At 36.2% G+C, this 25035-nt stretch overlaps 2 protein-coding genes across 3 annotated transcripts in view; one reads left to right on the forward strand and one right to left on the reverse strand.

Moving 5' to 3' along the window:
- FAM98B (family with sequence similarity 98 member B) overlaps positions 1-18537 on the forward strand; it is a 19371-nt gene extending 834 nt beyond the window's left edge. The window contains exons 2-9 of the mRNA XM_026849306.1: positions 2-103; positions 606-754; positions 1576-1710; positions 2409-2587; positions 9248-9328; positions 9717-9833; positions 12001-12168; positions 13631-18537. Of these exons, the coding sequence (XP_026705107.1) occupies positions 2-103; positions 606-754; positions 1576-1710; positions 2409-2587; positions 9248-9328; positions 9717-9833; positions 12001-12168; positions 13631-13987 (1288 nt within the window). The 3' untranslated portion in view covers positions 13988-18537. The remainder of the gene's footprint in view (position 1; positions 104-605; positions 755-1575; positions 1711-2408; positions 2588-9247; positions 9329-9716; positions 9834-12000; positions 12169-13630) is intronic.
- Positions 18538-19721: 1184 nt separating this feature from the next.
- RASGRP1 (RAS guanyl releasing protein 1) overlaps positions 19722-25035 on the reverse strand; it is a 39509-nt gene continuing 34195 nt past the window's right edge. The window contains exons 14-16 of one of the 2 annotated variants that reach the window (XM_026849482.1): positions 24476-24622; positions 22621-22761; positions 19722-20935 (exon numbers count right to left, since the gene is read on the reverse strand). In XM_026849482.1, the coding sequence (XP_026705283.1) occupies positions 20907-20935; positions 22621-22761; positions 24476-24622 (317 nt within the window). In that variant the 3' untranslated portion in view covers positions 19722-20906. Of the gene's footprint in view, positions 20936-22387; positions 22762-24475; positions 24623-25035 lie in introns of both variants that reach the window. The other variant, XM_026849481.1, reaches the window with a different exon arrangement.

Raw genomic sequence — 25035 nt, forward strand, 5'->3', positions numbered from 1 at the left:
CCCTTGCCTCGCCCGGCAGCGGGGTCACGGCGTCTGCCCTGGGCTTGCCCGGTTGTAACGGGGGGAAGAGGAAGGGAGCGCGGCTGCGCGGGCGTTCCTTGGGGTACGGAGGGTTTTAAAGGGAGGGTGGGTTAGTCCCAGGGGGGCGGCCGGGCTGTCTGCCCGCTTCGTTCGAGCCTGCCTCCCGCCCGCCAAGGTGCTACAGAGGCAACAGCAAAAACTATGTAGAATTTAGTTTGGTATTCAGTTACCTTATTGCCCGCACTCTAGGGCAGTGAGCTGTTAAATGTTGGAAGGTAATTTGACTAGACACTTGAATCAGTACTTGAATTCTTGTCTGTTTAGCGTGTATTGAGACACGAAACTCAAACGTGTATGTGAAAGCGTGAAAAGGCCCGCCTCCTATTTTCTAACAAAGCATTTTGTTTATAAATTACCCCTGATTTTTTGGTGTGTTAAAAAAAGTTGGAATTGTTCCATGACAAAAGTAACAGAGATTAATTTCTTCCAGTGTACTTACTAACCAGCTTACAGTAAAATGATTTAAGAATGTGTATAGTTGATGTTAAATATGCTTCTTATCACTTACGTTTATCTCTGTGCAGGTACACGGGTCCCCTGTTGGAGGAGGAAGCCCTGAACAAAGCAGCAGAAAATGGACTGTCTTCACCAGAATTTTTTGAGCTTTGTGTTTGGTTAGGTTCCCAAATAAAGTCACTTTGTCATATGGAAGAAAGCATCACTTCAACAGATGGTATATGAATGTTATTTTATTAAAGCAATTTAGTATGTGTTCAGTGGATTAGATCCCTGTTGTTCAGCTAATAGTGAAATTACAGTGTTGAAGTTTAGAAGATAGCTGAAAGGTAGCTGAATTCAGGTTGATGTTTGTGTGTATGTGGTTCTTAGATTAAGCTCTTGTGAAGATTTTTTTTATTTTTTTTTTAAAAGTGCTTTTGGGGTTTTTTTAGATCTACATGTTAAAAGTACATTTATAGAGCCTATGAGTGGTTGGTATAGGTAACCATAGTTTGATGGTTTAAATTCCAGTGCCTTGTATTTTCAGCTGGTTGGTCCAGTGCAGTGTTGTGTTCAGTACTGTAGGTAGATACGAGAGTTGCTCATTAGCACTACCTGATTCTGTTGAGTGCTAGAACTTGGATGAGATTTCATATTGCTTATGTTTTCACCCAAAAAAAGTAGTAAAACTTAAAAACAACCACTGAAAGTAATGGCTTGTGTCTCCTGTAACTTGTTCATCAGAAAAGTCTTTACACTGATACTCTGTTTTGTGACATAAGCTGTTCACTTCCTGGTGATGTTTATTTGCATTCATGTCTTCAAAGACTGCTGTAGCATCAACTTGTGCAAAGCATGAGTACAGTATTGCTGTAGCTATTAAAAGGATTGTATATAGGACTTTAAGAAGAAAGAAAATGTTGCAAAGGTGGTAAGTGGTGAATCTTTGTCTGGGCTATTGAAACCTGCAATTGAAATGTGGAAGTTAAGAAAATTAGATTATACTTTGATGTTTCTGTAAAAGTTCATTAGCTTTGCATTTATTTATTCCCATAGGTGATAAGGATATAGAGAGCTTCCAGCTTGAGATTAGTGGCTTTCTGAGAGAAATGGCTTGTCCGTATTCATCACTTATATCTGGAGACATCAAGGGCAGATTAAGAGAGAAGGAAGATTGTCTTAAACTCCTCTGTAAGTTATGACCATTTCTCCCATTTATAATACAGTATTTTACATGCATGCTCTGTCATTATTGTACAGTTTACGTTAAAAATTTCTTTATGTCTATTTAAGTATGTATGTATGATCATTACAACCTAGGTGAGCACGCATTAGCTCACTTGTGCAGAAGTGCAAAACCGGAAAACTATTAGGAAACTATTTTAATAGAAACTAAAATGTCTTTGTGAAGTATTGTTCGACCTGCTGAGGCCTCCTGATCTCTCTTGATCTAGTTCCAGCTCAGCCGAAACTGAGACCTCGCTTCCCATGTTACTGAGGGCTTTCTGCACAGCCTAAAGGACAATGCTTTGTGATTTGAAGGTGCTGAAAGCAGGATTGAGAGAAGCAAAGTCTAGGTTTAAGCTGGACTTGGACAAAGGAGTAGCAGCAGGAACCAGTGTGATAATATGAAACTAGCCAAAGAACTAGGGGTCTGATGGCAGAAATGGGTTAAACAGTTTAAATATGAAGTGTAGACTAAAGATAGGAAGTCAGCTGTTAGTTCTGATAAAGTGTGGGAAACTGTTACTGTCCAGTAGAGAACTGAGAAAGTATCCCTTTTATCATGGTCTAATTATAAATTTATATATTGTATTTGTATATGAGACTGTGAATACAGAAATATTCAAATATCTTTAAATCTGCCTTTATGACACTTTTCTCTCTAGTATTTCTAAGTACAGAACTTCAGGCTTTAAAGATACTGCACAGCAAGAAAATTAAAGGCTCTCATTCAGAAAAGCACGATGAAATTTATCAGGAAGTGCAAGCTATTTGCAGTGCATTGGGCCTACCAAATTCCTCATCTTGTGATATTCCTCCCTTGTTAACCAATGTGGAACAAAAGGTATGGGCTTTTATGTGTTCTCTGTATTGTTAAACTGTAAGCATTATCTCTATAAACATTCATCTTGGAGTTAAGAGCCCAACAGTCTAATCCATAAAAGCTCTATCTGAGAAGTGCAAAGGAATTTTTATTCTGAAAGCCAGTTTAGTGTTTAACTGTTTTAGTTGTGAGGTGACGTATTACAGCATTTCCCTGAGGATGCGTTGTACCTGATGAGGCAGACTTTGCCATGGAAATTTAAGATATGTGTTGAAGTAACATAGTTTTCCTTTTACCCACTCGAATTTGCTGCAGCAAGCAGAAGACATTGGGTAATAACTGATTGCTTATTTACGTACCTGTAGTCTTTTCTGGGATGTATTTAAATTTAATATCCAAAACCTAAATTTTTGCTTTTTTAGTTTATGAATTTCTTAATTGCAAATATTGATTTGTTAGTGCCATTTCCTTAGTTGCAGAAGAGGATGAAAATGCCTGAATTATCAATAGCTTGTGAATAAGCCAACTTAAACCTTCTTCAACAGGGTAGTTCTTTCAGTTGTGTCCCAGCAGTTTCTAGTTCATGGATCACTGATGTGATCCTTAATCTGACTTCCTCTCTGCAGAAAGTAAGTGAGCTCTTGGGGCAGAATTTATCTTCTCTGTCAGGCAGTTAAAAGTTTTGCTCTTTAATTCTCCCTAGTATTTGAGGAGAGAGTTGGTGACCAATCCCCTTCAAGAATTATGGGAGATGTATGGAATTAATTTCCCTCTGCTGCTCAGTCTTTGAGTTTAATAATATTACATGATTATACTTCTTTTTTTCTTCTTCCTCCTCCTTTTGTCATAGATCAGTGAGCAGTTGAACATGCAGAGGTTTTGGGGAGAGGGCCTGTTACTTGCATGGTTTTCTTACATCTGTACATCTTTAGTATAACAAGATGAAACATTTAATAGATTAATTTTTAAAAAGCACCATCCAGATGAAAATGCCTATTTCTGCAGTATTAACTGTGCTTGATCTATATTAAATATTTTTGAAAGAATGAAGAAACAATTCTAGCACTGTTTTCTGAGGATTAAATTTCAGAGTTCCAGCTAATAGCTAATTGATAAAAACGTCTAGTACTGTTGCTTTCCCTCTACAGGTGTTAGCTGTGCTTACATCCATGTGGGTTTGTAGTCTGCAGCCACAGGCAGTGGCCTTTCTTGCTCTCTTCCTTGATTCACTTCTTGGGTACAGATTTAATGTCATCCCATGTTAAAGAGGTAGGACTCTTAGTTCTGCAACTGCAGGACAGCAAGGCCAGACCTGGTGGGCCAGGTCCTTCACACACAAGTAGAGTCTAGAATGTTTTCTTTGAATTATTAGACTTCTGGTATCTGCCACATTTTGCAAAGTCCAGGATTTCCTTTCACAGGCTTGAATTGGTATGTAGTGTTAAGTGTTACAGTTTATGTAAACTGTTACAGTTTCATAAGTACTCAAATAAGCAGAACCTTTAGTGTTATCTTCTTTTAATTTTTTTTTTTAGTAATACTGCCTGAGCTATTTTGCGATGGTTTTCAGGTCTGTCAGCTCCACAGTGATTACACCACCTGTACTCACTTCAGAGTATAGACTGGTAGCAAAACTAGTTTGTTCATCTTGTGACTCCAAATTAATAGTGTAATTTGCTCTCAGTGTGTTTCATCCCTTACAAACAAAGATGGTTTTATCCTATCAGGAGATTTAGAATTTCTACTATATGTTTCCTTACCCTTCATCCCTTACTTTAATATAGCACAAGTTCAGAGTTATTTTGATACAGTGCAGAGTTAGACACGTATGTTTGTAGATGTAGCTGCGTTAGAATAGCGATACCACTAGTTGGAATTCATTGGCTTTGTAAACGTTTTTTTTGTTTTTTTTTTTTTTTTTCAGAGTGCCATTTGTTACTTTTTTTAGATTCTTACAAAAATTCATTTGAAATTATCAATTTCTTTTCCATGCATTTTTTTGCTTCTGATTTAATTAGCTTCTGTGTAAAATGGCATCGTTGGTTTTTAGCATCCTACTATATCATTTGTAATAGAAACTTACATACTAATCCAGTAATTTTATTGAATTTACAAATATATCTGTAGCATTTCAACATGTCTACTCTTCGTCTCTGTCTAGCATCTTCAGCATTGTCAGTAGCTATGGGAATAGTTGAGAATAATTTGTGCAACAGCAATCTACCAAAGGGACAGATCACACATTGTATTTTGATATGGAGTGTTAGAACATTCGTTGTTTTTAATAATTTGTCACTTTGTTTAAAAGACTAGTATAAAATCAGGATTTCTTTCTTTGTTCAAACTTTGAATATGCAATCATAGGACGTACCTTTTAAATTTGCATCTCCTGTAAAAATTGGGATAGTGGCTACTGACAAACATAAGAAAATGTGAGAGGTAAATTGACAGTATTACAGCTTCCTATCACTAAATTTATTTTATTGTATAGCACTGAAAAACTAATAGTAATTTTTTAGTTGTTTTTTTAAGATTCTATCCCCTTGTAAAGTACATTTACAAAGAGTAACTCTAGGAGGCATTCTGAAATCCAGTACCAAAAATCCCATAAATTCTAAATGAACATTTGTCACAGATTCAGAAAAGTTCATGCCAGCATTGTGCTTTGTAACTCATGCTCACATCTGGCTTTTTTCCAGTCAAGGTAGTGTGAATTCTACATCTAATTACAAAGTGATATTCTAATACTGTTTATTTGAAAGACTTCTTCATATCATATTATTTGAAAGACTTCTAAACTTTTTTTTCCCACATTATTTGTTTTCTAATATGTGAAAAATAGTCCCCTAATACTAGAGAATTAAAAGAAATTATAAAGGGTAACAGAAGAATTTAAATCAAAACTAAGCTAAAATAACATTTCAAGTGAATATGAGATGAGTATCTTTAAACATATTTGGAAATACTTCCTAGAATTTATTCATGTTTAAGTTAGTGTGTTGCTTCAAACTGTTAAGTGTTCGATAATTCTACAGACCCAATGGGGCCTGTACATTAAGTATCAATGCAGTTGCAAGGAACAAAACGAAAGAGTTGTCCTGTTCACCAGACATAAATGTCGAACAAAAATGTCTTTAAAGTTAGATAAATACTGAAATTAAAATGATCTGTAGGTAAGTGGAATAGAGGCAGAGGCTGGGTTAAAAATATTTTTAGAATTTAGGTGATCTGTCTGCAATTGTGCAGTATACCTTATGACTAGTTAAGATAATATTCCTTCCTTAAAGTGTTGATAGTTTAATTTAAATTAATAAAATTGCACCTCTCTCCAGGTCAGTTTTTTTTATAAAAGTATTAGAAACATTGGAGGTGTATGCATATTTGATGTTTATCTGTGCAGATGGTATTAAACATATAAATTCTTGCCTCTATTTTGTCAGAGGGTAAAGATAATTAATAAATATATGGAATATGTTAGTGAAGTGTGACCTAAAAAAATTTTCAAAGGAGTACAGACATTAAACAGATGAGAAATGTTATGTTCAACACACAAAGATATGCTTTATTTGGTAACAGTAGAATAACTGTGTGTTTTTATACAGCAGGTTTTGAAGTCAATATTTTTGTCTCAGACAAATCCAGTAACTGATTTGTTTTCAAGCTATTTTTAGAGAGTATGTGAACTTCCCAAGCAATCCCATAAATATTTAATGTTACCAAGGTCATCGATTACACAGTATGTTGAATATTCAAATATATTCTCCACCTAGCTTTTAATTGGTTTCTTTTTACAGCTGAGTTTGTGAGAACTTCAGGATGATTTGGCTGTTTACAATCTGTTTTACTTTTCTATGAGTATGTTTTCACTTCTCTTTTATCTGGGCACTGCTTTTGGTATTGTTCCCACTTACATATACAGACTTCTGTCCGGGTTTTGGTGGTGGGTTTTTTAAACTCCTGCTTATCTTTCTTAATCTAGGGCAACTGCCGTGTTTAGGAATGTGGGTTATAGCATAGACTCTCTCATCAGTTGTATTCTTGTCCTCTGGCAGACAGGTGTATATCAAAGCTCTTGTGCTCACAGCCCTGTCATCAGTCAAGGCTGGACTGTGTATGCTGCAGCTGTAGGCAGCTCAGTTTATTTCACCATTGTAGTTGTAGGGTGTGTCCTCAGAGTCCTGCTGATGGGAGAGATGGAGTGGAGATTCAGGAATCTGGGTATGACTCTACGGTGTCTCACAAACATGAACGTAGACCAGTTAATTGGTGAAAAGATTCCTCCTTAATTACTTGATTACTAAACCTATCACTGGGTAAAATCACATAGATAGTCTCTTTAACTTGGAAAGAAAAGGTTGCAGAAATTTGGAGGCAGTTTCCTAGTCAATAAAGGATTGTTTCTTCTAGTTCTGAATTTACTGATTCTCATCCTTAATTGTTCTCTCAAAACGTCCCTTCATTTTTTCAGTTTATGGAAATCAAGAGTATGCAGTGCTGGGTTAGGTCTTTTGATTGTGATTGACTTGTGATGGCAGAATGTATGGTGTTTGTGTGTGGAGCCCAGTGTTGTATTTACCTCTTAGCTGCACTTGCAGCTGCAAACTTGCAATAATTCTAATCTCTAGATGGTATTCAGTATCACTGATTTCCATGTTTTATTTCACTCTGTATTAAGGACTTGTTTTGGTTCTGCTGTGCTGTTTTTTTTCCAGCAGCCAGTTTCATTTTGATAAACTCTTCCCTTCACCTCATTAAAACCTTTGAAGCTATATTTCTGACCTTAATGGTATATGAATGGACACCTCTTGCCTAATAGAATTTTTCATTCATCTGCTGTTTGTTCCTTCTTCTATACTAATTATCAATTTCTTCATCTCTTGTTGTCACACTGATCTTACTGTATTGTTGATTATTAACTTTAGTTTTTGATTCTTCAGTCATTTGTTTAAGCATTGTTTGTGCTTAGATACAGTTGAATTTTGAAGTAGATTGAGAAGCATCATGTACATGCTTCACTAAAATCAAAACAAATAGGCTACATTTAGAAGTCAGACAAATCAGGCAACCCTGGAGGGCTTTTTTGTAAAGAAAATAAAGGTACATGGAACTGAACTTCACCCCTTATTGTAACCTGCTTTTTGATATGGATGGAGTATAATAGCAGGGAATAATATTATGGTAACTAGATGGCCACTTTTCAGATACTACTAGGCTGTCTTTTCTACTGGAGTCAAAATTGTTTTCCCATAATTTGCTTACTGCACAGCATTTTTTTACTTCAGACTTTTTCTGGGGATAATTGTCTTTTTTAACTTGTCATAGCACTGCCCAAAGATATTGCAGAAAGAACAAAATACACACCTTGATTTTCACACAGAATTTGAGATCAGAGTCTTTCCTTGGTACAGGCAAACAAAGGAATAGGAAATAATTACAAAACCCCTGAAATATAAGAATTGATTTATCAAGTACTCCTTTTCAAGTAGCTTTCTTTAATCAATTCAGTAGGTGCTCTAGAATTTTATTTCTGTCTCCTAGAGGTTTTTTTCAGAGTGATCACTGGAGATGATATTTCTGTGATGTGTAGAGCATAAAACTCTGGCAAGATGAACTAAGATAATACTGGAAGAGTGAGCTTTGAACCATACCTGATAAATTGAATGTAAATGCTTGGTGTGCCTGCATGAAGTCTTATGCTTGCAAATGTATCTAATGGTTGCCTCAACTACAGGTTTCACTGTAGGTCATGCACTATTTTAAACTTTCCTTGTGACATGTAAAAGAAAACTCTGGTTTGAGTCTTATTTGACTTAGTTCCCCATAATTATTTACAAAAGCAAATGATGAAGATGTTGTTCTTCTCCCCATCAGACTGTGTGCAAAACTTGCAGGAACGGTAACATGCATGCAGTCTACTGCAACTGAAAAATCAGTTGGCCGAAAAGTTCTGTACAAGTGTTGTGGGTGTTTATGATAACAGTTTTAGAAGACCTGTGACAAAGGAAGTTACTTCAAGAAGAGGAGGTAGAGGTTTCTTGTAATGAGAGAGGAGAATGCAGTGGAGTTTGGAAGGCAGAAAGAGAGACCATACTTCATCTCTGATTATTTAGGGCAAAAAATAATGTAAGAAGTATAGGCAAGGCTGATTTGAAGTGAATGCAAAAGTCTTAAACATAATTTTAAATGGAAACTATTACAGGATTAGAAGAAAATTAGAAAGTGAGAATGACTGCATTCCTATTATATCTCCTGCCTTTCTTACTAGCACCCATCACCAGATTTTTGTAGCCAAGTCTAGAACTTGGCAACAGAAGTCCTAGCTTCTAACTGTTACATTTCCTTAGTTGTAGTTACAGCACTTAGTAATAAGAAAAATGAGTTATTTAACTGGTCCTACTGCCTATATGCACTTAATAAATTTGCCATATAGATATTGTTCTATTATAATGGGGAGAAGTGGTGTCCCATAAAATATTTTTGTATTGAGCTTGATCATATAGTAAAAGTATTTAGGAAATCTTTTTGTAACAGATGATAAGCCAGAAGATGTGTATCTGTTTTTATGAGTCTGCTAAATGTGCTATATTTGATCTTATGAGTAGCAAACTGTGTTTGCAGCAAGTTGTGCTGAAATAAATGTAAATAACATTTGTGTTCTGAGAAGTATGTGTTTTGTTTCAGATAAAGGACATACTCTCAAAAGTTCAAAATAACCATGTGGGAAAATCACTGCTAACAAAACCTCTGGATTCTGACCAAGTGGTAAGAAAAAGTCACTTCATTTCTTTTCTGTATTTAACAGTATGGTCAGAATTAATGCATATGGCTTCATCTGTCTTTGTCCATTTTACAGTCACTGTTCTATTACTAAATACTAATACTAAAATTCGATTGCTAAATATTAACAGTGCTAAGCAGATACTTCCAGAATTGTTATAAAACAGACTTCTTGTTGATTCATCCACTTACTATCGCAACATTTTGTATATACATACTACTGTAGCACTATACAGATGCACCCCTAATTTTATGTGGTTTATAGTGGTTACCTGAGGATAGACGTTTTAGTTGTTGAATGGGATTAACTTTAAATTGACTTCTGTAACTTTATAGATTTGAATGTTTGGATTTTTTTATTGTAATACTCTAGGAAAGATTGGAAAAAATCAATGATGCGCTTCGTGGTGAGTACGAATGTCGCCGACGCATGTTAATGAAGAGGCTAGATGTGACAGTACAGTCTTTCGGCTGGTCTGACAGAGCAAAAGTAAGCTTGATGTATTTTTTGCTTCCTGTAGGTGGGAGTCTGCTACAATTCCCCAGGTCTTCCTATCAAATATATGTACCATGTAAATACACTTCCATTACTGTTCACATCTCCCCTTTTGTATTCCTATATCCAACCCCTCCAATCAAGTAAACTAGGAGGGAATGTCAGTATTTCTCATGCAGATGCAAGATGAAAGAAACACTGGGCCTTAAAATAGATTGGGTGCAAACAGTGACTGCCCATAAAGTCAGTGAGATTACAGTGACTGTTACCTATCTTGGATCAAAGCTGATGAGCAGATGGTCAGTTGAACAGGTTATTTGAATAGCAGCTTGTATGAGAAAAGCACATGGTTACCTGTAATCCTTCATGTGGCTAAGATTTCCAAAATTCCAAAGTGGATTTTCTCTGCTGGTATCATTTTAATTGTGATCGTTTAATTCATACTATTTCCTAGCAGTCTGTATATTAAAAAATAGTAATGATTTAACCAGTCTGATATTTCCAAGTTAGAAATATATATTGTTTTTATCCAAGAGAGTAAGGAGATAAGATACAAAAAGCTTGTAACTCAGTGAATACACATGTGGGAAGCTGGAAGCAGATGTTTTTGTTCATGAGCTGGAAGATCAACTTCCTTTCCAAAGATTTGTGTAGAAAGCTTAAGATAGGTAAGTCTTAAAACTTCAAAATCTTACTGAAAATATGGATTGTTACAAGTCTTTCTGGTGTCACAATTTGTCACTGGCACGTGCAGACAGAATCAGTTTCATGAAGCTGACTGAGTCTAGATGCTGCTGTGCTGCTTTGCAAAGGCTCACTATTTAGTTTCTGCTGGGGTTGTGAATGCTTTTACACTGCAAGAAAGGAGGAGGAGGGAATTTAGCTCACAGAAGCCAGATGTCCCTACATGTATAACCCCTTTATAGCTGTACCAATACAAGTATATATTTTCAAATTTAAAGCATACTTCTAAAATGTAGCTGATGTTAACTGATGCTTGAAACAGATGAAAATTTAAAGTCACGATATTATGCCATTCAAACAATGTGAAAAACAATGAGTACACTTTCACAATAGAACATTAGTTTAAAGAGATTTTAATGATGGTAGAGTAGTAAAATAAAATTTTCCTGTCTTATAAGACCGTTTATGTGAAATCGTATGCAGTTACAGAAATAACCAGGTTACATATTAATTCAAAATTACATATAATTTTTAAATTTTTTTCCTTATTTCTGGTGTAGAAATATTTGTTTATAACTTCTCTAAGAAGGTTTTGGGACTTGAAAATATTTTGGTGTTGATATAATTTAGATTTTTTTTTTTTTTTTTAAGCTAAGGGGCAAAGTGTTGTCCTTAAAAAAGCTATTTGTTAGCTTGCATTTTCCCACCATTAAATAGGTATTGATACCTTTCTCTGCTTTCGATGGTGTGGCATTTTTTGTGGTTTGATTTTATTTTATTTTTTTAAACTTGATTAAGTCTCTAAGAGTTTGCAGGCTGAAATGGTGTAGTAATTGCCTAGCAAAACAGTCATGTAAAGGAGCAGTGCCTGTTTGTTTCAACCCAAGATCTAATTTTTCAAATTATTCTAGATAGTTCCTAGAAAGTTCCTAGAAAGTGTATGTATTTTTCTTTTTTGTTAAACAAATGAGATGTCAAAGTGTGTTTGGAAAAACTCATATGTTCTCCTCAGTCTTACTTTACTTCTTCATGGCTTGCACAAATGTTTTGCTGCATTGATACATTTTAATTTCTTTCCACAAATTTGCCTTACTTTGAAGCTGCTCTTGTTTTAATCACATTTAGAAGTGATCTGTTAAATATGGCTGTGTAAAGTTCTTGAGATACCAGTTTGGACTTTTAAATTTTAGTCTTTAGATATGCTGGAAAACATCAAGGAATCTGTTGGGAGTGGATAGGAAAGTTTCCTTTGTAATGGTGCTAAGTTTCAGCATCAATTAAACATAGCAGCATTTTTTGTAATGGTTCCATCACTATGAAGAGAATTGGCACTATATTTTGTACCATAACCTAGATTTTCAGACGTTACACCCTGTGTTCAAATTGAAACTGGCTGAGACCAGTACATGGTTTATGGTAAGTGTATTTGTGTGTTTTTATGCATAGCAAGTAAATTGTGTTTGATTTTATCATCTAGGTAAAAACAGATGACATAGCACGAATCTATCAGCCCAAGCGCTATGCATTATCTCCAAAGTCAACTATTACATTAGCTCACCTTCTTGCTGCTCGAGAAGATTTATCAAAGATCATAAGAACAAGTAGTGGATCAACACGGGAAAATACAGTCTGTGCAATCAACAAGGTATGCTTTTTCTTTCTGGGATGTGATAAAAGGACATGGGAGTTTACAGACCTATCAAAAGTAATTCTGGAATTATACTCTTTGCTTAGTGTTTTCATTTTTGTAAGAAACCTGGTGCTTTGAGAAAGGAAGGTTTGCAGCATTCCAGTAAACATTGCAGCAACTTTTTTTTTGTCTTATTACACAATCAGTCATGCAACAGGATGAAACAGTAGTCTAGTAGTCTAGATGAAAAGGAAGAGTGGTGGAGGGGTGTATGTGTGTGCGTGTGTAAAAAATGACATCCTGGGTTCAGTGGAACTGCACAGCTCAAGTTAAGGATACATGTGAGTCTTTCTGGTTGCAGTTCCTGGGCTACCTGTTGCCAGGATTATTCTGTTCAGTTTGTAAATGAGGATCTTTAGTTTATCAGTATATTACAAATCACGGAAGTTTCTGTGAAAGTGTCATTTTGCTGCAAAGTAAGACTAATTGGTTTGGCTACATTAATAAATGAACATTGTAGTACTTGTGTATAATAAAAGCTGAAGCTTATAATGACATTAGTTTTACCATTCAAATGGTGATTAAGCCTGGTTTTATTAATCCTTTCTTAACAGTTTTTTTTTAAGTTTTGTGCTTCATTTAGGTGTCCTTTAATGTTTTGATCCCAAAGTTTCTAAAATGTCTTAATTATTGTAGGATGTCAGAGAAAGTTTATTTCTTCTTGAGAGGACTTTAATTGGAGTGCCTGGGACTGACCAGAGTATGTTAACATTCATCACACAGAATTTAGGAAATATGAAAACAACAAAAAGACCTACTTGGATACCTTTTTATTCTTTAACTTAATGTTTTATGTAACTTTGTCCAGTACGGTTTCCCTTTTTGTACACTGAGTACTATACACCAAAGTCAAGATCCCTTTTTTTTTTTTCTTTCTTGAAAGTGTTACTGCAGCATGTTATGTATTTTGTCTATTCCAGCTCTAATCTAAGGCAAACTGGCATTTCTTTTAAGAGTTGCACATCAGTTTGCCAGTTTGTTTTTTGCCAGTTTGTTTTTCACCAGTTGATTGGGTTTGAACTTGAACTTTGAAATTTAAATAGGAGAGCTGCATCATAAGGAGTCTTTTCTATATGAATATATTTATATATTCACATATATTATATATAATAATACTAATATTTCATATGCATGTAGTTTTTCTTCATAAAGATTTCACAAAAGTAATATGAGCGAGCTAGCTGCAGTTATTTAAATTTTATAGGTGGAAGATGGCATCACTTTCAGAGTTCTGTTGTGTTGTGGCAAGTTACAAGGACAGGAAATAGGGATTCTGCTGTCACACTCCACACTGAGGGGACCATTTTTCCTGTAAAGAGCAGGCAGCATGTCTTTGTTCATAGGACAAGAACTCTGTGTCACTTCAAGTTACTATTATTATTTTTTTAAACTAAAAATGATCTGGTTTTCAATATAGGTTCTGATGGGGAGAGTACCTGACCGTGGAGGCAGACCAACAGAGATTGAACCACCTCCTCCTGAAATGCCTCCCTGGCAAAAAAGACAAGAAGGTGGTGGAAGAGGTGGCTGGGGAGGGGGTGGTGGTGGTGGTGGAAGGGGCAACTGGGGGGGTGGAGGAGGTAGAGGAGGAGGTGGTGGTGGTTTTGGAGGTGGGGGTTTCAGAGGTGGTGGAAGAGGTGGTGGTGGCTTCCAGGGTGGCAGGGGAGATTATGGTGGCAGGGGAGATTATGGTGGCAGGGGAGGTTATGGTGGCAGGGGAGGCTATGGCGACCCATATGGTGGGAGAGGAGGGGGAGGATACCGAAGGTACTAAAATACTGTAAATAGTAACAGAGTAACTGGCAAAATATAGTGGTGGGGTTTACTGATATCAGGAATTTAGATACATTAACCTGGGTTTAGGTTAGAATTAAGTATGACCATATGAATCATTGCATTAGACCAACTGATGTTGTCATTGAATTCTTTTAGTTGACTGAACAGAACTTTTATACTAAAATGTGATGGCTAAAGTCCTTGTTTTTCGTACTGCTCATATGGTGTTTTTTATTATTGTCATTTTATTTAAGATAAGCCTCAGAAAACTGAATAAAACCCTTTCTAAACAAACAAAAATACATTATTTAATATTCAGGCCTCTCTAATTATTGCATGTTGCATGTCCACTCCCCTGCTCCAAAATGCTGTGTAGAAAAAACAAAATGGCCTAAGAACCAGGTGGAAACAGTTTTAAAAGACTCTAGAATGCTGCTTGCAAGCTTTTTTTCTTCATCTAGTTTTCATGTGAGACATACAAATTAATTTTTTCTATGTCAAATTTTAAAATCCTTAAGGCTTTCATCAAAATTATTGTTAGGTTTCTTACTTTTCCAGAACTTCACATAAAAGTAACATTATGAATTAATACTCTACAGACACTAGTAAATTCAGGTTGTTTTGTGTGTTCATAAATATATTGGAGACTATTTGAAGGTCAAAGTGTATACCATGAATTCAGAGTCAGGGTGAGTTTTGATTCTATTTTCATTTTATCTGTTTTCCATTTTATTGGTGTTTCATAAAAGTATTTTAAGACCAGATTGGGCAGCAAACTTCCGCAGCCATCGTATCTGTTAAGAGCTCATTTATATACTCCTTCTGAATCAGCCTTGAGACATAAAAGTTGGATAAGTTGAGCTTCTTGAGAAAGAACATACCATTTCTTTTTTTTCCCTTTTTTTTTTTTTTTTCCTCCTCTGTCTGCTGTGTTGGGGAATCACCAACTGTCTAGCTAATAAAACATCTCATATAGCAGTTGCCCTTCCTCAGTGACTTCTCTTTCTCACTCTGCCAACCAATTAGTTTGATAAGCTAAAAGAAACTCTGCTTGATATGAGTGCCATCTTCACAGTGTTACTTTAGAAGGAAGAGTTGGCTTTCATAAAATTATGGCTGTAAATACATATAGACAAGAACTAAATTTAGAGCTATCAGTTAAAGACAACAGTTTCTGTTGTCCAGTGTCCTGAGTACAGAGGTGGAACAGGGGGATGATGCCTAGTATATACTCATGACAGCATTTATCAGTGTCAGGTTACTAGAGGGAGATTTGGGAAGGCATCTGAATAACCTGGGGATGTCTCTTGATCACATAGCACAGAAACTTGGAAGTACTTTTGAGTATGTAGATGTAGGCTTAACTGCAGGTTGAACTTTAGTATTTGGTTTTGGTTTTATATTCCACAGTTATGAGTTCTTTCTGCACAAATTTCTTACCGGTGTCCATATTTGATACGCTTTAAAGATGTGATTTTACCTTCAGGAATGTGTTCATCATGTCCTATTTCATAGGTAGTTTTGTGCATGTATGTAAAGCTCTGTTCAAAATCAAATTATTATCTCTTTTAAAAGTCTGTGTCAGATTTTATTAACTAACCACCAACAACCTTTTCATTTAAAATTTTAATCCAGATAAAATTCATAAGTTTCTCTCCTCTTATTTCCTCTCAGATCATAGTCTGCTTGTGATGTGATAGATGTGGCCTTATCTGTACTTTAGGGTCCCAGCAGGTGCCCAACAAAAAAGGGCAGTAGTTTTCCTTGCTGAACATGTTAGCTTGGGTGTGAACTCTTGAAATAAGGGCTTAATTTCACCCAACTGCTAGCAGTATAGTTCGTTTGCCAGGTTTTTTTCTACACTCCTTTCTGGCATTAGCTGTTGTCAGTCTCTGCAGTCATTATGGAAAGACCCTCATGGGTCACGTGGGAGCATAGTACTGGTTTTCTTGCTTTTGAGCTTGGTTTTTGCCTAATGCTCTGGAATAGCTCACAGATTTATGACTTACCGAGTGAGATTGCTGGCCTTGGAGGTTAACTGTTGGTCAGCAAAGGAATGGAGAGAGTAGTTTTTAACAACCATAGCCTTAATATAAAATTATTTTTGCTCATCCAGTGTTATTTTTAGCTACAGATAATTTTCAAACAGCAGTCAAGCATTTAGCTTCACCAAGAAAATATGCTAGGAAAATCAGACAGCTAATCTGTGCATAAAGATTTCATCAGTCTTAAGATGTGAAGTTGTGCTAGTTTAGTTGAACTTTTGTAACTGTGTGTGTGGACATGCCTTGGTGGCTTTACACTCATCAGTTTATGGTGTTGGTAGCAGGCAGGACAGTTCTGGATGAAATAAACCATCAAGTGAACCAGCTATGTGTCCACATGTAATTCTAACAGTTAAATTATTTCAGTATTATACTTCAGTTATATTTATGTAGACCGTGTAAAAGATGGAAATTTAAATACGTAGGAGATTTTTTTAATCTGGGCATTTAATTTTTTCTTAAATAATTCCAAAGCATGAATGCAGTAGTTGAAAACTGAAGTAAGCACCACCACATTTCATAGAGGTATTCTTTTCTGTCCTCTGTTGTCAGAATGTATGCTTTTAATTTATCAAAAGATGCAATAATACCATGAAAGTAATTGATTTAAATCTGTTCCCAAATTATGTATGTTTATCTTGAAAAAAAGTATTTTCAGAAATTCTGTTGTAAGTAAAAGATTTTTCATATATATGTTTGTGAGCATTTTTGTGTTTATTCACACTTAGTGAATATCTACGTGAATAGTTTTGTTTGATCAAGAATTGAAAAATAGATGAGGGGGTTTTTTTCAGGATTTGAGAGAGGCAGTTTTGTTAACAGCTGTAAACACTGAGGAATAAAGTACTGTATTTGAAGTTATTTGTATCACTTGTGTAGTGTGATTTGGATCCACTATCATATGTTCCTCCTGTGTTTGTAAGGAAGAATTCCTGCTGGTATTTACAATAGTAATGGAACTTACCTTTTATGATAATGAAAAATTTTGACCAAAATCGAGAAGGCTGTAGATAACAATATAGGAAGATTTCAACAGATAGGGCATATCACAAATATATCCCTATTACATTGTCTGGGATTACTAAGGACTCTCAGTTAAATTTTATCTTAGTACAACAAAAATTACACAGGTCTGTATGATCATTACTTTTGTCTTTATGTAAACTAAGGCAATATGCTCCAATTACTTCGGAAGTTTTCTTTTTTTCTATTTCTATAATTAAGAAGTAAAACACAACTTGTTTTGTTTGTGCAAGACTATAGAGCAGATTTGCTCATATAAATAGGAATGGCATTTTAAGCAGTTAGTCTGCACTCCTCATCTTCCTTCACCTCTCTCAGATGACTGAAGATGAATGAATGTTCATATAAAAACATCTTTTGAGATCAGGTATTTTGAGGTTTACTACAAGGTAAAGAATAGCAAGCCTTTAGGGTGCTACAATGCTGCCTGTGTAATAGCCAGCATGAGCAGACACTGCAGAAACCTGGGTTAAATTTGGTTATCATACTGTGAAATCTTTTCAGAATTAGCATTCTTAACAAAAGTGAGAGATTGTGCTAACAAAGAATACTTGGAATAGTGAGTAGCAAAACAGTGTCAGTACTGGGTCAACCGGTAAAATACTGAAAGGATAATCTGCAAATACGTAGCTTCCTAAAATGTCTCGGGCAGTGTTCCGAGGCTTACCTCACAGAAGGTGAAGCTCGACTGGGGACTCTGGTACTGGATTAATCCTGCAGAAGTGTCTCAAATGACAGGGTCAAGAAAGATGAATATAGGATGTTTAGATTTCTTTGAGACACAAACTCAGAGGCATGAAGTGTAGTTTTAATATTTTTTTCTATTATAAATATTACATTGAAATCTTACAATTTATATAAATTCTTTACAATCTGTACACTTTTTTTAATCTTCTCAAACAGCATTAAACCAAAAATTTTTCAAGTTAACAAAGAGATCAGTTACAACAAAATAACAGATTGCTACTTAACAAAAACATATTTCCAATAACATATATAAGATACTTTAAAGGTAGTTGTGTTTAATCTGAATATGAACAGTAGCCCTGCCTTGTTAATTGTCATATTACTCAATCTCTTTACTTTTACCTTTGAATGATCAGAATTCACACTTAAAAAATAAACAGCAGTTGGGGTGAGGGGACACGCTCAGGTTTTTTTCTTCCTTCCTGTATATACATGAAACAAAGCTGAGCCTGGAGAAGGAATAAAGGTAAGTGCTTTACATTTAAATTAGCCATGACAAGATGAATTTGAATATCACTGTTTGCTGACATAACTTTTAAACAGCACTTCGTACTTATTTATGTCTCTTTTCCTGGCATCAAGCAGCTTGAAGATTAATACAGATGTGAGTGATTTTGTTCAGTACCTATGTCAGTTTTAGCAGTATCCCTGTAGTCAGTTTCTGCCATTAGTCTTTCATGGAGAAAAAAGAAAGTTCAAAAAAAAAACCAAACATAAGGGACTACCACCATTTTTTAAAAATAAAAAATGAAAAAGAGAGAAAACTGTAAGGGGCTTTGGGCAGAGAACCTGAAGGTACTTTGAGAACTGTGAAATTCCCCAGGTATCAAGTGACTACTTTGAAGCAGGAGGTTTTCAGCATACATGAAGCACCACATACTTGTTCTGTAAGACATTCCTGCAAACAGATCCCTTTTAAGTCATTCGGATCATTTGTAGGAACGAGAAGGTAACACAGAGAACGTTAAAATAAGACTGTAGAAATGTATGGTCATAACTCAATTTTTAGTATTGAGTACTCAACCTAGGAACACAGTGGCCTTTGGGCCAGCTGCTGATGTTAAAGAATTTTCTTTTTAAATAAAAGCTTGTTCATGATCTCCACCTCCCAGCCTAGACAAAATATATGCATGCACACAAATTCTATTAGAATCCAGAGTTTAAGCCACAAGTGAGCAGTTATCACAGCTGTGCAACAAGATATGAGTCTTAGCTGCTCTTTTGGGGTATTTTTGGAATTTGTGAAAATACATTCAAATTTTATCTTGTTTATTTTAACTGTTTCAGAAACAGACTTTTGTATGTTAAATGCCTATTAGAAATATGCCTTGCTCTAGTTCCCTGAATAGAGGACAAAATCAAGAAGCTTACAGAAAATGAGCAAAGCAAGTTTGCAGACATGACCTAAATGCCATTCTGACTGCTTCATGGATCAAAGTGCAATTCCATGTTAATTGTTAATAAATTCAGGTTTAGTGTATGTGGAAAAAAAACCTGCACAATCTTCACAGCTGCTGTTTTTTGTCCTATGCATTTTAGTTATTTACAATAAGGTAACAGAAAATCTACTACTACTACTATTTCCCTCCATTTGTTTTTACTTATACATGGAGATGCAAGCACAATCCAGGTTCAAAACAAGAATTTACAATCGCTAAACTGACGAGTAGTTTCAAACAGATTTTTTTTTATAAATAAAGCGTTCATAGATAACAACTAAATCGTGGATGGAATGTACATTTATACCACTTTGAACACAAAGCACACATGCTATTGTAATAGGTTGACTAAATTTCAATCTACAAAGGACTTGTAACTTACAAGTTTTGAGCATTAAGTAGACTATCTACAAAGTCATAAGATTCTGATGTTTAAATGTGTGATGAGAAATCCCTGTTTGATAGATGCAAGCAAGTAGATTTATTGGTAACGATAGACTGTTTTGTTGTCTCTTAAGAATATGTACACTTTGTAGCTTTAAGAAAACTGAGTTACCTCCCTAGCACCTTTTACTATACAGAATTTACACATGGAAGAGCACACTCAATCTTGATTCTTTACCTAAAGTGCATGTGAAATAGAGGAGAGAGAAATGGAGAAAACTTGCTTAGAACCAGAAGATGTTCGGAGCTCTAGAATACAGTAACTGTTACACTGGGATTACTGTACAGTTTCCCTCATATGGCCCTTGAGGTTCTAATCAACGATGTCCACTCTGACATGAGAGTCAGAGTTGAACCTTGTCCCATATCTACTGTATGTGGACAAGTTACCCGTTAAGCCAGGTAAGTAGGGCTAAGTGTTCCAAGCTGTGGCATGGAACACAAGAATGGAAGCAGTATTCAGTGTAAACTCTATAGTCTCATCTATTTTACTTTAACAAAGGTAGGCATTTGAGCAGCAGGACTTCTAAAGCTCTGAAAGAGGTTTACAAAAATTGTCAGTTTATCTTAAAGTAAGAATCAAATAATCAATTATCACTATCTTAACTACTTATTTTAATATTCTTGTTAAACTTTGGAAATAAAGATGGCAGTTCATGATTTTCACTGGTTTCAGTCACAATGAGAAGGAACTGTTTCTCTTAGTGGAATATTTTTTTTACTTAAATACTCAGATTTATTGAACATTTGTTTCTACAAACCTGAATTTAGGCCAAATCTGAAGTGAAACAGTTGTGAATAGCTACTTGTAGAATAAGGTGTGCTGCTGGCAGCCAAGTCACTGGGGAATCCACATGGTCTTAATCATGCACAGAAACTTCATTAACAATGCCACTCCTTTTAAAAGCAAACCCAGAAGATACTATTTTCATTGCACAGATAATGCTAAATTACCTTAAAAAGTCAAAGGAATGGAGTTATAAAATCAGGAGTGTATGTTTAATATGGAAATGTGTTGAGTAAAGAGAGTATTTCTGTTAACATCCTTCAGACTGTCTCTCCAGTTCACTTGGTAAAGCAGCTTTATCACAACCCCTCCTTCAGTCTTACATTCTAGGAGCAGTCTCTGTGTTGTAGGTTGTCAACAACATGGTTTCTTCTCTGGATTGTGAGAGATTCAATTGTTTTATGTGCCTGGTCCAGTTGGATCTTTAAACCTTCATTGTCTGCCTTTAGAATATTTCTTTCCTAAACAAAAAAATAGAGAACTGTATTTTAGTTTGAATTTGGTTTAGGACAGTCTGGGTGTATGTTTAGGTGGACTGGCATAAATGTTAAGTTGGTGTAGCTCTTATCAGTGGAACAGAACCAATAACGTATTTGACTGTTTCCATAGTTGCTGTTCTGTCCTTTGTGTAGACTCCTAAAACTTTACAGCAGCTTGTATCTGACAGTCATGTCCACAACCTGCATTTACCCACCCTTCACTGCTCCCCTCAGAACAGCAGGGGAAACAGGAACACAGCTCACACTCCACTGCTCTACTAATGCAGAAACTGATGCACAATAATCTAAGACATTCATTTGTGTTCTGTTGCTGTTCAGTAATTGAGGTCAGGATCTGCTGACAGAGCAAGGACAAGTGTAAATTGTGGGACTCGCATGAATGGAACATTCTTACAAGTGCATCCACACTTCACATCCTTGTCTATATTGAACATAATGTTGACTGAAAGAGAAGTGGTCTGTACTGCAAAATTCTTCCTAATTGTCTTGATCTCTCTTTTAATAAATGAATCATCTTTCATGAAAGATGAGCTCAGTTTCTCAAAGCAAAGTTATACGGATCATTCAAAGATCAGGCTGTGGTCCTGTTGTGGGACTGTTTCCATGCTGGTCCATCTCAGAATAGTGACAGTAATGAGTAAAGTCTGAAAATAAGTTCACCTTTGTTCCTCATAACCATATCTGGATCCATTAGTCACATTGCTGATATTGTGATAATCTGTCTGAAAAGGTGGTGTTTCTACAAACCTGAATTTGGGCCAAATCTGAGGTGACAGTCTTATGAATAGCTACCTTGTCAGAACACTTGTAAAGTGAGCCACAACTGGGCTGATGCAGGTGAAATCTAGCAAGAGGCATCACGTCTTGTTCACACAGCGAAATTTCTTGGTGACTTAGTTATCAAAAAAAAGAAGGGATTCACTGTCAGTTGGACAAAAGCAAAGCTCCCCAATCTCCCCGCCCCATATATCATGTCACTTAAGGGAGCAGAAGCCACCAAAACTAGGAAGAAATTCTGGACTATGTTACTCGTTTTATGGAGTAACAGCCTGTTCTAAGCGACTGGATTATGTTCACATTCTTGCCTGTCACTTTTAAGACGGACAGTGTTCAGTGTAATCATAATGAGGGCTTCAAAATTCATTCCATAAGCCCTATACTAAAGTACTGAAATTTATACTTGAAGTGAAGCATTGCTGGAGTTAAAGTGGCTAAGAATTTATGATGCCACTCATGGATTGTTCTGGCAGTTTGAGAGATTCAGTTGTTTTATGTGCCTGTTCCAGCCGGATCTTTAAACCTTTATCATCTGCCGTAATTGCACTGGAGTGACAACTTCCCACCCAGCCACTCCCCCACAGCCACTTTACGGTACTGTTGTGTAAAGCAGAATTTGCTTCATCATGTATGTACCTGCTCAAGTTCCTGGTATGAGGGTTTACAGCTGTGATGCTCCTCCTTCACTTTATGGCTGGAGTCCTTGTTTTCCCATTTAACATAGGCCTTTTTGCGGCCTAGAATTGGGCTTGGACATGGGGATGATGGAGCTGCCTGAAGATAAAGATTTTCTGGCATCCTGTGTTCTTTCTTCTCTGTCTGCCTACGAGATACATCACCAGCCAGCAGTGCAGGATCAGTCTGTGTACCTTTATGAACCACAGCTGGTTTCAGTCTCACTGAGATTTTCTGAGCTGAGGAACCCATGAGCATAATGGTTCGGTCCTTGCTGTCTTCACTGTGTTCCACTACTTCTCCATTAGGAAATGTGAATGGTCCTTCTTCTTGTCCTGTAAAATATATATATGGTAAATTAGGTCAAGATCATATCCCAGGAAAGGAGAAACAGAAGGCACGGTAATTAAACATTATTTTAATGAATAAACCAACATTTGTTCTTTATTGATTTTACATTTATTGCTCTCCAAAATAGTTGTCACTGGAAATTTATCAATGTTGTTTTTCCTGGAACAACTCTTTGCCCTGTCTCAGTAACATAAATATGGATCAGTAAGAGGAAAACAGGTGTACCATCAAGGTCAGCTAGAGAAAAACTTCAAGATGGCTAAGAGTTTTTTTATAGACCAGTGACTGGACTGGAAGATTAAACCTGGGTGTTAGTTCAGTGTTATCACAAGTTGCAGCTTTAAGATACAACTTATCCACTTTATAAAGGTGAAATAATGACATTTTAAATTTTACATTGCTTTTGTATAGGTCATCCTAAAACACTTTTGCAGTTAAAAGTGAAAACTAAGCAGGGAAAGGAACCACACAATGGTAGAAGCAGTGGCAAAAGATGAGATTAAAGGATAAAACAAAACCGACCCATTTCACATACAGTAATTTCTGCTGGGAAGAAAACAAAATGAGACTGCATGTTCAAACAGGTGCAGGGAAAGCACAAAGTCAGTCCAGTAGGTGCTGCAGGCTCTGAAGAATTAAATGAGGATTTGGATGAACAGATGAGACTTACACCTTCAGCCAGACCTGAATTCTCATTCTTCAACAAATTGTAGCACTGAGAGGTACCACATTCTGGCAGACTGGGTGATGATGGGGCAACACACAACAGTTCAATCTCTCTGTAAGTGTGACATCCCACAAGGTGGTTATTATGCAGTGCTGCAGCCACAGAGATGTACATGGTCAGTTATCAAGAGAAACTGGCTTCATTGTGCTCCTCGTAAGTGCTAATAAGAAGCCTGAGATGGAATCCACCAATATGAATCTTAAATACAACATGAAAGATTGATATCAAAGTGGCAAGAAGTAGATTTGAAGAATATTAGATACAGGCAGAGACCAGGAGAGAAATTCAAAGAGAGTATGGAGAGAGTTGGAGCATCAAATTCAAAAGAAAGATAAAAGTAGCCTGAGGTCTTATTCAAGGACAATACTTCCTCCTTTAGGGGCCTGCATGGTTTGATATAAGGAGAAAAGAACAGAGGTGTAGATTTTTCATTTCCGATTAAATGGAAGATGGATGGACAAAGAGGAATTGTAGATTCAGCTACTGAAGTGGAAAAAATAAACACAATTATCTCTTGGCTTTCCTAGCACACATATCAAACATGATCAAACTGACTCTATACACATTGAAATCTGAGTCAGAATTGTGAAACAGTGCAGTAGTCACTTAATGTGACTTGTCACAAGGTGAGAGAGTTAAAGGAACCTGTCAGCTGTTCAGTTCATGGCATCTAGTTCTCATAAGAGTCTGGTAGAAGATTTACTCAGTTTCTGTGGAATTTGTGCACCACACATTGTGTAGTGTGACAAGAGATCTCCCAGAGAAGGAGTCCGTCCTTATGCAGACTAAAACTGGAATGGTGTTACTTGCTATTGGCTCACTTACACCTGGTTCTAGTTTATATGTTGATAAAACACTGCAGTTAACTAACAAAACCTAAAACAATGCTGTACAACTCAGCTTTAAAAGAAAAAGGAGCAAACGAAAGATTATCTAGATATTTTGATCTTTTTAATGTGATTTTTTCTCACCATGGAATTGCTCTTTGACTCCTACTGGGCAGAGGCTTGAAGCAAGAGCAGATGTTGGGCTGCTGTCTGCAACTGAAGTTTTGGGTCTTCTCTTGCACTCTATCACAACCAGATCTTTGCATTGCTTGTGACAGTTCATTCCACAGTCTGTAAACAAAACAAAGTTTATATAATTCGGTGGCTCTGTTGTAGCATCTAAGCTCAGCTCTCACACTGCGTTGCCTCCCCAGGAAGCAAGAAAACTTCTTTGGTGTTCTCTACATGCATTACCTGTAACTACATGCATCTGATAAACAGACCAATGACATCCCTTTGCTCTGTAAGTCTAAAGCTCCTTTTCGTTGTGAAAATACTAAATAGCAACATTCAGTCACAACAGCATCCTGACTGTAGGAGTTGCAGAGAAAGCAGATACCTGTATGAGGAAGAAAACTCTGCAAAATACATGTGAATGTGCTGCACAGTTTTTAGTGTTGGTGATTGCACCCACTGGAATAGAAGGGTCTGTTCCCAAACCCTCTGAAGTCAGTGACATTTTGCAAAGGGTTAAAGCTATCAGT

The sequence above is a fragment of the Athene cunicularia genome, assembly GCF_003259725.1.
Source record: "Athene cunicularia isolate RWA chromosome 5 unlocalized genomic scaffold, athCun1 chr5_part1, whole genome shotgun sequence".
Taxonomy (NCBI): Eukaryota; Metazoa; Chordata; class Aves; order Strigiformes; family Strigidae; genus Athene; species Athene cunicularia.